At 38.5% G+C, this 14,859-nt stretch overlaps 1 protein-coding gene across 6 annotated transcripts in view; it reads right to left on the bottom strand.

The window, feature by feature from the left end:
* Positions 1 to 434: 434 nt before the first annotated feature.
* Positions 435 to 14,859, bottom strand: part of phactr2 (phosphatase and actin regulator 2) — a 58,285-nt gene continuing 43,860 nt past the window's right edge. For all 6 annotated transcript variants that reach the window (XM_058385757.1, XM_058385756.1, XM_058385762.1 and 3 more), the window contains 8 exons: positions 11,787 to 12,237; positions 9,215 to 9,378; positions 7,584 to 7,740; positions 7,273 to 7,328; positions 5,569 to 5,630; positions 4,861 to 4,998; positions 4,026 to 4,102; positions 435 to 1,759 (listed from right to left, as the gene is read on the bottom strand). In XM_058385757.1, the coding sequence (XP_058241740.1) occupies positions 1,744 to 1,759; positions 4,026 to 4,102; positions 4,861 to 4,998; positions 5,569 to 5,630; positions 7,273 to 7,328; positions 7,584 to 7,740; positions 9,215 to 9,378; positions 11,787 to 12,237 (1,121 nt within the window). In that variant the 3' untranslated portion in view covers positions 435 to 1,743. The remainder of the gene's footprint in view (positions 1,760 to 4,025; positions 4,103 to 4,860; positions 4,999 to 5,568; positions 5,631 to 7,272; positions 7,329 to 7,583; positions 7,741 to 9,214; positions 9,379 to 11,786; positions 12,238 to 14,859) is intronic.

Here is a 14,859-nt window from a genome sequence, read left to right as displayed (position 1 = left end):
AGTTTACCTGAGCGCCGTGATGTTTTCCTCGTCCAGGATCGCAGGAGATTCGGAGTCTATCCCTGGAACGCTGGAAATAAACCAAAGATGGGATGCCACTGTTGCATCTCTCACACAAACACACACCCTAGTAAAGCCAGTGCACCCACCACCATGTTTTGCTCGGATGAGAGGAAACTGAAGAACTCAGAGGAAACACAAGGTTACACACAGAAAATATACAACAAGGCACAATGAAGTATTCCTGCAGTTCCCCCATGTTCAACCATAAATTATAGGAATTATTTTCAAAGACTCATCGGCAGAGAAAATTTTAGGCTCTGCACTGAGTGACCTAAACCCAAATCCTTTTATGTTGAAAAAGACGCGAGTGCTTTGTTTTCCTCAGCACGGGAAGAGTGCAGTAATAATAAACAAAACAATCAGTCTGCTGCTTTCCAGCATAATGGATGTATTCACATGTATTATATGCACTTTCTGTACAACAACTGATTAAAAATAATTTAAATAGTTCTCCATGATACCTGTTTGCAATGACAAAATAACACTCCCGGCCTCTCGTACATGTACATTTATGGTAACATCATCTTATAACAGTATAATGTAAAAAGTTTGATCCCACTGCATATTACAATACAAAGCAACATGGCAATGCTCGCAGCAGCAAAACAGATCTGGAGTTTTTCCACCCGGTTGGGTGCGATGAGAAGGAGGTGGTGCAGGAGTGAAATGATGAGATGAGGCTCCGTTTGTGGAGAAAACCATAGGGAATGCTTAAAAACCAAACAAACAAAAAAAAACAAAAACAAATACATATACAAAAATGTGACTACTGTGTAAACCCAGCATGTTGAATGAATGAGCATTTCCCATAGTCCAAGTGCAATAATGGAGTGAAGATTCAGCCCTGTTGTAGTTAATACAGCATTTAGACACACAGCCTGTTTTGCCCAAGGCCAAATCGATGAAGACAGCAACCATAAGACTGTAAAGCTATGAAAACTAAAGACCATCTGCACCACATATGCTCAAATGGAGCTGATACCCGAAGCAGCTTATTGGATGCAATAGGAAAAGGCACAAAGCAAATCTGACTTCCTTTACAGCTGCTACCATTCATAATAATAATAATAATAATAATAATAATAATAATAATAATAATAATAACATGAATAAACATTTGTCATTTTGTAAAAGACTTCCTGTTCGACGTTTCTTATAGAAATGGTACAATGGGTGACTATGATTTTTTTCACATGCATGAATATTCACAAGTAATATGGGCCTTCACGCTGTAACACTTATAAAATCAGTCATGTTTTAAAAAAAAAAAAAAAAAAAATCCACATCCTCAGCACGAAATCTTACAGAATGATGTGTCCAGAAGTATAGGTCACTGTATGTCCTGAGGCATACTGGGAAAAGGAGACAAAAAAAAAAAAAATTCTTCATGTCCTTAGTGTGTGCAAACAAAGCCAGGGACAGAGCAAGGCACCTGTTCATGTTTGCTCTCGCACAGACATCTCTCTCACTGGCGTTTCGGCTGTCCTCTGCTTCACCCGAGTATTACATGATGTTTAGAGACACGATGACCGAAATGTGTCAGTGTGTGACATGGAGCTGGACTGTGAGCCCCGCAGTGGAAAATGAAGTGAAGGAACCGGAAGAGAGAGAGAGAGAGACAGAGAGAGAGAGTGTGTGTGTGTGTGTGTATGTGTGTGGTGTGGGCACCATTCCAGCCTCTCAGGGACGATGGAACCTGCCAAGGCACAGAGAGAGCGGACGCTATTTTAACACAATCACAGTAGGGAGATTGAAAAAAGAAGGATCAAGCCAAAATTTATTGGAAAACAAGACAGCTTTCCGAGGAGGAAGCCAATGAAGCTCAACTTAATCAGATTTAGAAAAAAAAGAAGCTCAAATAATTGTGCAAATCTACCACACAATGCACCGATCATTAACCATGTAATATATAATATAATATAATATAATATAATATAATATAATATAATATAATATAATATAATATAATATAATATAATATAATATAATATAATATAATATAATATAATATTTAATGTATTTTGTGTTCGATGTGATCATGAGATACTACACTGAGGTCACAAAATCATGCTCACAGTTTACTTTTTTACTTCATTTCACGTTAATAGATTAATAAAATCGTACTCCTGAGTCTTAACAAAAAGAGGAAAAATAAATGCAGCCACGGTTTGATGGATAATCTGCCCAAGCAAGCTGGGGTTTTAGTGAATAGGAAGTACGGTAATATGATTGAAATTTAAATCACAGCATGACATAATAGCGGAATAGATGTAATAGTGGTGAATTAATGTCCCACTGCTTTACAGAGAAATTTTTCTACATTGCAGAATCGGTTCATTCGGGCATAGCATTATACAGTAAAAGTGGAAGAGATTTTAGACAGAAGAGAATCAGAAGCTAATTTGAGATGCGGTCTAATTTCTATTTAAAATCTTTTCAATGACTTAAAATGTTATTATTGCTCAGCAGCAACTGTTTAGACAACACAGAAACCCTTCTACAACTATTACAGGCACCTGAATCTATATCTCTAATCTCCTTTCGCCTTGTAAACGATTAAAAAAAAAATCAGTGTATTGACGACAGTGAAGCCTGTCTCCCTTTAATATAATCATCCATCATGAGAGAACATCCTCCTGCTCAGAATGCCTATATAGTGCATCCCCATGCCAAAATACACTTTACTTAAATTACACTGTATATTCAGAAATGTTGTATATAGAACTTATACTGACATTTGGCAATATTAGATACACTCTTCAGCCACTTTAAACCTGTATATCTTGCTCATCTGGGCAATTATCCAATCAACCAATCATATGGCAACAGTGTAATGCAGGTACAGTTCAGTTAATGCAGTCTCACTGTAGTAAGGAGGTATGTGCCAGGAATGTATGGATTGACTGGTTTAAGTATTTCAGAAACTGCTGACATCCTGGTATGTCTTTAGAGTTTACACACAATGATAGTAAAGAAAAAAACTACAGAATGCCTTTTGAGAGAACTGGCTTAAGCTGATTGGATGATTACAGCAACTAAAATAACCACATCACAACAGACCAACAGACCACATCTGCAAGACAACATCAGATTCCTCTCCGGTCAGCCAGACAGGACTCTGATGTTAAACTTGACACTAAAGGACTGGATTATTGGATTATTTTTCAAATCAGCTGTCCAGTTTGCACTACACTGCTGCCACGTGATTAGTTCACTGGACGATAGCATGAATATACAGATGTAATTCCTGTTGAGCTGGATAGTAACGATACATTTATGAATATTGACTTGCAAATAAATGCATTCGGAATTACGGTGCCAAGTTTAGACATGATATATTTAGCATGAGAGAAAATAGTGAGAAGAGTCTGGCCAATAAATATGTGGATGTTATGGTTATTGTAGGTGTCCACCACGGTATACTAGAGCTCACACTGAATTAATGTATATTTAATAATTCATTTACATTCAATCAAATTCAGTGAATGGTGTAGATATTATTCCATGACACCCACCCCTTTTTTTTTCCAAGGGCCCAAAAATGATTAGACAAACTAAACATAATCATACATTAAATTCTCATCATTAATATACATCAATATACAATAAACTATATACTGATTAGTCTGAACCCCATACACAGGGTATCTTTACTGCAGCTGTCTCAAGGTCCTGTTTGTTTTTAGGGTGTTCTGCCTTCAGTTGTCATATTTACCATTTCATTTCAACCCCAACATACTGTGGTAGATAGCTAAAATAACAACAATGTGTATGCGCATACACATTATCTTCTCATATACTTCACCTGCCTGACTAACAAAGACATTCTTTAATACAACCCAAGGTACACAAGCTGTAAATGTTCTGAAAAATATTTCAATAAATTTTGTATCTCTCGCCTACATCAGACTCAGAAAAAATGTATTTGTGTCTGTAAATATGCTTCTGTACTCATGACTCACCTGGTAAATTGTTTGCTCTCTTCGTGTACTTCCATCTCTTTGCTTTTAAACTCGTTAAGCTCCTTGCGTATAGCAGCCTTTGAAACAAACAACAAAAAAGTATGTCCACAATTCATCCAGAAAAGCGTTTCTTATCAAAACAGAATTTCACTTAGTCCTCCTGTTAATAATTAGTTGATAAGTGCATGCTAATAATAAAATCTGAGCTTTCCACTTATGCTAAATCACAAAGGCTTTTTTTTAATCTACTACAGCAAATCCTTAGGCAGTATAATATTTGGTTAATGAAAATTCTATATATGATTCACATTATTAACACATTAAATGCAATCTGTTTTGATAAGCAATATCAAAGGTACATTTTTTTATCCGAATCGTACTTAACACTTATGTGCAATGGCCAGTAGGCGGCAGCACCAACATAAAATTCGTCCATCCATTTTCTATACCCGCTTTATTCCTAATCAGGGTCATCTGCTGGAGCCTATCCCAGCACACATTGGGCGAAAGGCAGGGGTACACCCTGGACAGGTCGCCAGTCCATCACAGGGCCACACACATATAGACAGACAACCACACACACTCACACTCACTCCTATGGGCAATTTAGAATTACCAATCAACCTAAACATGTTTTTGGACTGTGGCAGGAAACCGTAATACCTGGAGTAAAAACTGTAAAATTCAATATAACACAATAGTAAAGCATCTTGTGAAATAACACAAATTAACTTTAAGAGTTTAGCTTTAAATAAAATTTGCATATACATAATATATACTAAACACTGAGAGATGTAGAGAATGAGAAAAGGAGAAGAATTGGTGAAAGTCTCACTTTGTCTGCAGGTGTCAGCCTGGTCCAGGGCTTGTCAGCACGCCGATCGTAGTCTTTCGCTTCAGTCACTTCAACGTACTCGTTGAAACGCAAGATCCTTCGTGCTACTAACTCGGCGACTGTGGGCCGGAGACTCAGCTACAGACAAACACAAACACACAAAACATACAGAAATGTTCCACACTGAACAGTAACAAGATTCTCTAAACAAGAGTAGTTCAATAATTATACTAAAGGCTAAATCGTGTAGAAATCAAGCCTAGTTATTTATTTTTTACTTCAAATATGTGCAGTGTGCTTGAAATGATAAAGCATCGCTACTTCAGAGATTAAAGAGGACCTTTTTTTCTCCACTACATGGAAATCACTGCTCTTTTATTTAGACGGCATAGAAAACTAACAACCTGAGCTCCATACACACAAGTCATTGAGGCAGGCAGCTATATTCAAAACAGACGTATCACTTAATAAGGATTTTCTTTGTTAGTAATCACTCCTTACATTTTACAAGTTGTACACTTCATATCCACCAGATGGCGCAGTGTACCACAAATACACGGATAATACCGTGGTAACGTTAGAATTCATAAAAAAAAACATTAATTAGTGAAATTAAACCTTGAAAGATTAAAGAATAGAGTTTATAAATGTAAATTGCATTTGATAAAACGAGAGGAATGAAGCTACGCGAGTTGAAATGTGTGATACCTTCCGAGAAAGCCGTCTTTTAATTTCTTGCTTGGCTTCTTGCTCCTCTTCCTCGTTTTTCTCTGCAGTGACGGAACAGAAAAAAGACCCACAAGTGACACAACAGCAACACAGCTTTTAATACACGTGTCCAGTTATGACAGTGAGGTAAACAATGTTCATACAGCGAGGCTGCTGTGATTGTGATATGCCTGACAATCCATTACAATATGAGGCAATTTGTAGCCTCTTAAAGCTTGACTCCTGTTTAAAAGACTGGAGCAGAATGGCTGATAATGACAAATGAAAATCTGAGGGTTCTTAGACAGACTTGATGGTATTTTTCCATGGTGAACGCGAGTCTTGGTTTCAGCCTCTGGCTTGAACATACAGCCTGAGTGCACTTCAGCGGTGGAGAGCAAACGGACACGCTGCTTCTTTCCCATCAGTCACACTGCATTAACCGTCCACAGGCTTGTTCAATTCCTTTCCATCTTAACACCAGTGCTTAGAATAAAATGACATTTTGACAATGCTTGTAGTTCATTCTGGGCGTCATTATTCTTGCTTCTCTCAGTATAAAATGTATGAAATCGGGGTGACTCAGACCGCCTTGGATGTGCTTTGATCCTGGCTATTGTAGATGCTTGGGCTTTTTTTGTAGCACAGATGAATAATTACTGTTCTTGTCCAGGAGAAATAGACACCTGACAGCAGATTATGCAGTTCTGTAAAATACCTCAGCAGGTTTCATATGCAGTTTCGAGGGCTCTTGATGAAAATAGCCAAAGCTCTATTACAGATCGGAAACAATCTAGAGAGAAAATTGACACTTTCCAGACCTTTAAAGACTTTGTTTTGTTTTTTTTCCTCTCAAAACTTCAAGATTTGATCCTGAGCTTACTGTCTGTGTAAAAAGACTCAGATATAATGTCTATTGGGTTTCTCAGGCCTCCCAAAAACAGGCTGCTAGATGGTTTGCCCTGTGGTGTGAATGAGACTATGATTGGTGCGCTGCAGTCACTGCTGTCGCATTCAGGCTGTATTTACATTTACACTTACGGCATTTGGACGATGCTCTCATCCAGAGAGACACTTTCCGGTGTCATCCAGATGAGGATGGGTTCCCTTTTGAGTCTGGTTCCTCTCAAGGTTTCTTCCCCATATCATCACCACAAAACAGACCTCTGGTGAAGTAACTTGTCTCATATAGTGTACATAGATTTTGTTTTTTAGTGAGATTTTTTTCCTACCAAGATGAAATTATTTGTATTTACTTTTAAATCACTTCCAGAGAAATTTAATGATATTTGGGGGATGTAAAGACTAGAAATGAACTTACATATTGATCTTTTATATAAGGATATATTGTGAAACCCTTCACTAAGAACAACCTTTCTATCTTTTCTAAATTTCTATACTTTTCTAGTATACTTTAAATTTCAGATTTCTAGACCGTCCAGACCTTTTGTGAGTGAAAATGCACAAAACACCGTCCACAAGTCCACAAGTCCACCGTTGTCCAGGCTTCATTGGTTAACAATGCTTATACTAATTCAAAACTAAATTAAAAAGTGCACTAAAACAGTAGCTAGTCTGAGTCTTTCTTTAACTTAACACGGCTTCAAAGTGATTGTTCAACGTGTGTTAAAACCTTTCTGCTGCAAACAGAGACTTTTCCTTATGTTGTCATGGGACTGAACTGGAAGACAAGGGCTTACTCACGTTTCAGGATGTTCCTCTGCTCCAGCTCTTCAGTGGTGGGCCTCTGGCTGAGTCGCCTGCAGTGAAAGAAGATGAGTCGATCACCACACTAATAATAAATCATATGATTAAACATGGGGAGCAAAAAAACAAAAATCTGCTACTCAATTTGATGTGACAAGATCAAAATTCCCAATTGGGATTAACTAAACTCCTTATAGACGAATTCATCAATTCCCGATGGAGGCTTTCAAAATATATTGTGCTTTCCATCTTTTAGCTGGAGTGTGTTGATATTCTGTGGTGTTCTGCAGGTGCTGGGTCAACATCACCTCACTAATTTACAGCCTATCAGCTGCCGCTGTTCCTGTCTCTCCGTCTCTGACGTCCTTGGAAGGATATTCTTCTCTTCCAGCTCTTTCTTGCTGGGCCTGTTGCCGAGTTTGATGGCAAGCGTGTCTCTGCGGCGGATTTTACTGGCAAGGGAGCCTATGGAAACAAATATTCGTGCTAATCTCTCTCAGGCACTTGGGTTCTGCCATTAAAAATGCCATAAAATGAAGGCGGAGGTAAAATTAGAAAGGGAGAAAGAGCAGAAAGAGAGACGGAGAGAGACAGAGAGAGAATTAGGAAGGACAGGAGCACATCACACCAAAAACACAGTGTATTGACAAAAAAACGATGGATTAATGCGCAAAACTCAGATCTTGGCAATGTAACTAAATGTAATTCTTTGTTTCAATGAGAAACAGGACATGACAGCAGGCTTCTAGGGTCATTTCCTGTGTCCCATATTGTTACCAACCAAATGCTTATATATAGCAAAGACCTAATAATAGATTTAAAAAAAATTGTTCGCTGAATTCCTCTATCACATCACATTAATATTTACCTTACTAGCAGATAATTGATTAATAATTGACAATAAATGATATTGTGATAGCTTATTGCTGATATTGTGGTGAATAAAACCGTGATCAATTATCAATTCACAGATTAGCTGAACTGAGATTAAAATATATTGTATATTAAAATACTGAATACGAAGTAACTAGGATTCGATAAATAAAAACATCCATCCATTGTCTATACTCGCTTTATTCCCAATTAGGGTCACGGCGATCTGCTGGAGCCTATCCCAGCACACATTGGGCGAGAGGCAGGGGTACACCCTGGACAGGTCACCAGTCCAGCACAGGGGCACATATAGACAGACAACCACACACACACACTCACACTCACTCCTATGGGCAATTTAGAATTACCAATCAACCTAATGTACATGTTTTTGGACTGTGTGAGGAAACCAGAGTACCTGGAGTAAACCCACGCAGGCACAGGGAGAACATGCAAACTCCACACAGAAAGGCCCCTGTCTGTTTGAACCCAGGATTCGAACCCAGGACCTTCTTGCTGTGAGGCAACTGTGCTAGCTTTTAGAACTCATGCCATGTAACTCGCTGGTGTTTACAAAGAAGAGAGATTCTCTTTATGTTCTCTATAGACAGCATGTATACATGTTTGTCCTGACAGATTGCTTGATCATGCAAATTTAAGTTACATTAATTTCTACTAATTCTTTACACTCACTTGGTCAAACTAGCCAAATGAAAAAAGTATCCACCTTGATACTAAATACGTCTGCATCGCTCTTTTAATTTGGCTCTGATTAAATCCATAGGGGGGTCTGGCTTCGAAACAGTTTCCCTCGTTCTACCTGGTTCACTTTTATTAAAATAGAACATCGTCCACATTTGATAGACAGACTTACAGACTTCTCTAGAAATATCTGTGTCAGAATGCTCTGTAAATTAGGCAAATGAAAGAAGGGCCATGAAAAGAAAAAATATATATAAACCAAGATGAAGCCAAAAAAAATCGTATAGTGATCACCATTATAGACTCTCACCACTTTCGGAAAATGAATTGTGTAATACTACACCACAAGAGAAAAAACACCTACTGGAGGTGTACTCGTCCTCTTCATCCTCCTCTTCCTCGTCTTTATAGAGTATGGGCCCGTCTGAGTCAGAGTCACTAGCCGCCGTTTCTCTGAGGGTATTAGGGATAACGGACACTTCTGGACTTTCGACATTGACACCCTGCGGTTTCCTGCTTCCATCAGTTCTGTAAATGACCAAACACACAAGCTCATTCAACACAACCTCTAGACCACAATTACATCAGTAACCTGAGGGGAAAAAAATCACTGATCAACCATGTGCTTTAAGTTCACAATTCACAATGTGTAATGTGTAACGTAATGGCAGATCAATGCTCAACGACTCGGAGAGCAGATGACAGAAAAATGTACTGTGTTTGTTATGTTCCACAGGCACGTAAGCTGTTTTTCCCAGAGTTACACCATAGGAAATTAGGTCACAGATGTTGGTCAGATGGTCATGTGGGCAATGCCACAAGAACCAGCTCAAACTGCCAAACTGATACGTAAGGAATGAAACACTTGGGTACACAGATCAGGCATAACATTATGAGCAGTGACAGGTGAAGTGAATAACTGATGATCTCCTCATCATGGCACCTGTTAGTGGGTGGGATATATTAGGCAGCAAGTGAACATTTTGTCCTCAAAGTTGATGTGTTAGAATCAGGAAAAATGGACAAGTGTAAGAGTCTGACAAAGGACCAAATTGTGATGGCTAGATGACTGGATCAGAGGATCTCCAAAACTGAAGCTCTTGTGGGGTGTTCCCGGTCTGCAGTGGTCAGTATCTATCAAAATTATCCTGTAAGTATCCTTTAAGTCCTGTAAGTTGCGAGGTGGGGCCTACAGGACTTAAAGGATCTGTTGCTAACATCTTGTTCCAGATACTACAGCATACCTTCAGAGTCCATGCCTCGATGGGTCTGGGCTGTTTTGGCAGCAAAAGGGGGACCAACACAATATTAGGCAAGTGGTCATAATGTTATGCCTGATCGATGTACCTTTGCAGTTACAGGTAAAAACCCATGATGAGGTGGTGTGGTGTTGCCTTTACTCAAAGTGGAGTTATGGATTTCACCCAGAAGTGGATTACTTTTCTTTAACTGCACATCCTTAAACCATAGCAATTTTCCAAAGAATATATATTTTAAAATGAATAAAAGAGTGTTACCATTTTATTTATCATTTCTTATATTTATTGTCATAGAACAACTGCAAGACAAGTTCCTTCCTGTTATCGCTTACATCATTAGAGATGTAAATAGTTGTTTCCTCACCAGCCTCTCTCTCTCTCTCACACACACACACACACACACACACACCGCACACACACACACACACACACACACACACACACTCTCTCTCATATTCACTCTCTCACGATGATAATAAGAAACAAACAAAAAACATGTTGTCATCCTGTCTTGTTACGTTGAAACTTTCCTGTTCTGAAGACTCTCCAGCAGCAGAAAATGCACAGACTTTTTAAAGCACTGACGGTGCTTTTATAAATGCTAAATAAACATCTCTATACTGAATACTTCACCATATAAACTATTATATATTTAAGGCATTTGGCACATGCTCACATTTATCTCAAGTTTATCTTATACAATTGAGCAACTGAGGGTTAAGGCTATTGCTCAAGGGCCCAGCAGTGGCAGCTTGATGGTCCTGGAATTCGAACTGACAAACTTTCGATCAGTAGTCTAACACCTTTTACCACTGAGCTACGACTTCTCCACTTCCACTATTATGCTATGCTCTTCTTCATTAAATAAAAACCCTGTTTTATTCTGGCTAATTTCAGTCTTAGATTATGTGGAGTATCCGTAAATATCATACATGCCCTTGTGTAACTACAGAAACGTTAACATGTTTTAATTCTACGTTCACACAGAAATCGTCCATTTTAAACAAAATCTGACGACTTCTGCTAGCATGAGCGACAGTGACCGTTAGTGACAAGATTTGGGCGTGTCCAGCGACACAGCAAAGCTGAGAAAAGTGTAACGTTATGCAAATATGGTGCAGCGACTACCAAATGCGAGCGAAGACAGTAGAGCACCCGTGATCCGTGGCCAAGAGCACACACTGCTTCTCCTTCATCTCATGATTTGATGCATATATACACACCGGTGAATATTATACATAAGCACCAAATCTCACTCTAGAATGTTTTATTTTAGCAGAAAGAAAACTGATTTGCTGTCAAGTGGAGAGCTAGTTGCAGCATCTACTAATAAACAATCAACAACCGGTAGAAGGAACACCTACTGGCAACTTCATAGTACAGTGACCGGTGATAATGAGCACAATAGAAATTTGGGATCTAAATTACAGCTGGAACTACTGTCTGACCTGCTATTATAATAAATGCTGGTCAATTAGATTCGAGAATTAAGCAATGCTGAGAAACAGGCAGGCTTTGACAGTACAAGTTGAGTATAAAACCAAACGAATATAAAATGAAACAGCTGTGATACTATAGAGAAATAAACAGAACTCTATAAGCCAGTGAGCAGTAATACCTGAGTGGAATTATAATGATGTTCCTGTGAACCACGGAGTAGAGAGATAGTGTACTCACTGTTTGTCTCCATCTGCTCCAGTCCTCGTGTCCTTGCTTGCTTTCTCTGCGCTCTGGTTCTCTCCTGGTGTGTCTGAGGAAAGTGGGCTTACTGTAAATGCCGTTTCTTCTGTAGCATTGTTTTCGTGCGGATGACTTCCGTTGGGCGATTCAGACTGTTTCTTAGCATCTTCTCCGACCTGAGACGTCTCCTTATCGGCCTTCCCATCAGCACCGGGGGCCAGACGACTATGCCTTTGGTCTTTAGCGGAAGAGTTGCCCTCGGCTGAGTTTTCGGATCCAGCCGAGGCTTTGGGGCGGGGTTGAGGTGATCTGGCTTTCTTTCCAGTCTTACTATCTGCTGGAGTCAGTTCAGAGGTGCCATCTTTGACGTTCTTCCCACCGGCGGTCGACGAGGCCTGAGAGGAACTTTTAGCCGAGCCAGCAGTTTTCTTTGGAGTGGTGGATTTAGCTGTCAGGAAATGACACTGAGTGAGAACAAAGCTTTTTTCAGAAAGTCCTATGTAAGGAAAGTGCTTACAATAGCGACGATGAGAGAAATGAGCGAAAAAAGGAACAAGAGCTATTTCTAGGTTAAATGAAATTTTGCGTAAGGAAAATACACTGGACGTGGAACATCAGCAAACGTTATTAACATTTCTGTCCAATCCACAATGTAAAAACTAGGAGATTTTAAAGGCCTGCATGTGAGAACAGAGAAACACCACACACGCTTTTTATGAGGATTTATAAAAAAAACTATTTACAGAAATGTCAGTGGAATATGTGGGACGGTGTTCCAGAGGAGCTAACAAGAAATTCCTAGTGTATGGTGATGGACAGGATGGCTCATACTGTTCAGATGTGCACTAAGCAACAGAATGGAATTGACAAAAGGAGGCGAAAATCCAGTGTGACCACTAATTATCAGCACTGAACAACACCACACCTTATTGTTTCCTGTTGCTTATAAGAGGGAGGTTAGTTCATTCAGAGGTCAAAGTTCACCTCGACGAAGTCGGCATGAAGCATAAGCAACCGCTAAAAGTTACAAATAAGCTTCTTTCGCAAAAAACTGCATCCTTTGCCCTTCAGTAAATCTGTTTTTACACAGGGGGGAATATATTTGCCCTGCTGGTTTAGCTTTTGTTTTTTAGGTTCTCTATCGCTGTAGCAAGAGCCAAATATTTATAAACACTAATGCAGATGTTGGCACCTGTGCAGCTGTAATTATACAACACAATTCATTTCAAATGTGAGCTGAGACTGCAGCTCCGGTTAACCACGTTAGTGTAATAATAATCATTATTACTGTGCTAGATTTTTAGCTCATAATCCTTCTTAAATGCAGTGCTTTTTAAATTTTCTATTAAAAAGACAGTTTACACTGTTTACATTTCAGTTCTGGGTCACGGTGAAAAACATGACAAAAAAAAAACTACAAAAACAGCAGAACAGCATGAATTGGGTTGTTTTGCTGAATATGAGTGAAGTCTCACGGACACGGAGTTGACTGATAAGTGAACTGAAATAGTCTTGGTCTGCTATATTTAGTGTACTAACATCGATTTTTTCTCACCTGTCTGGCAATAAATAATCCTTCTTGGAATAAAAAATAATGCAGAAATAATTTGATCACGTCAAATTGTCAAGATTTCGGCATGACTCTAGTCTGAATCTATTCTGACTTGTACAAATACATATGTACAGTAACGCTAAACATTAAAAACCTGAAGAGAATCCATCTGACAATGGCATGTTCATAACGATAAGAAAATTCCTGCAGAGATAAGAGAACAATGCTGCTGCTAGCACACACCAGCAGCACGGACAATTCCAGTTTCCCAGGATCATGGAATGCATGCAACCCTCACATGCGTTAAACAAACAACATGCAAAACACTTCGACTCTGTCCTTCTCTGACTGCATGCTTCCTCTCAGGTAAAGAAGGAGACGGAAGTGTGGGCAGTGATGCTGTTCATCGAACACAAAGCTCCTCATGCACTCACGCCAGCATCGAAAGAATCTCTCGTTAAGAGTTTCTATATCTGGAAAAAAACCCAAAAACCAAAACAGGCGATACACACACACACACATCAATGCACAGAAAAGTGACCAAGCATGAAGCAACACTTAAAAGTGAAAATGGAGAATATATGTGTCACATGTACTTTTCTCTGCATCTACTTCCTTCTTTCTATTTTGAGTCAAAATGCTTCAGTTTTACTTAAACCAACAAATAGTGTTTTTTTTTATAATAATAATTTTTACATTTAAACTCAGTCGCAAACTCAAAGCTCCAGCCTACATTCCTAGTGATATTCTACTACATTAGCGCACCATGTGGTAGCTAGAAGCAAGAGAACCTGCACGTTAAGCTAATGCTGATGACAGACAAAATGCTTTGGTTTGTTTTAGTAGTTTTATTTTTATTTTTTAAAGAGGCTAGAATTAACACCGAAACGTGAAAATCGCTCAAATTTAATAAAATCTCATTTGTGTTTATGTGACAAATACATGCAGTTGCTAGCTAACAAGGTAGCTAACTAACTAACTAAAGGCTAGCAATATTGGTGGAAAGATATCTTGCTTGTTTGGTAACAAAAGATGGTAGTAAAGAATGTCTAGTTTTGCTTTACTGGATAATACAAGGAAAATGTTAGAAGAATGTTCTGGTAGCTTAGATAAACATTTAAAAGAATACATATTTTTTGGTTGTTTTTTTTATTATAAAAGTTACTATATTAGACGCATGAGCAAGCATCAAAAAATGTTTTATACAGCTCACTGAATCCTACAGACTACTTTTTAAGGAAAAATTTACGTGAGCTTGTTAACAAGTCAAATGAACTTATAACTTCATTTATATTCATAGATCCTGGCATTTTAAATGGAGATAAAGCTTTAGAAAGGCGCCGATGCTATAGTAATGTATTATTTTTCTCATTACAAACATTATTTTTAATTCTTTAAAATTTAATGTATGCTCAGGGTTTTGTTTTTTTTTTTTATTCAGATGTTCCAACTTTTCTAAAATACATTTTACAGACTCTTTATTTTTACAGACATGTGCAAAGTAAGACTTTCACACAT

Source organism: Hemibagrus wyckioides, linkage group LG03 (assembly GCF_019097595.1).
Source record: "Hemibagrus wyckioides isolate EC202008001 linkage group LG03, SWU_Hwy_1.0, whole genome shotgun sequence".
Classification (NCBI taxonomy): domain Eukaryota; kingdom Metazoa; phylum Chordata; class Actinopteri; order Siluriformes; family Bagridae; genus Hemibagrus; species Hemibagrus wyckioides.
Note: the sequence above shows the minus strand (reverse complement) of the source record. Positions and strands in the feature narration are given on the sequence as shown.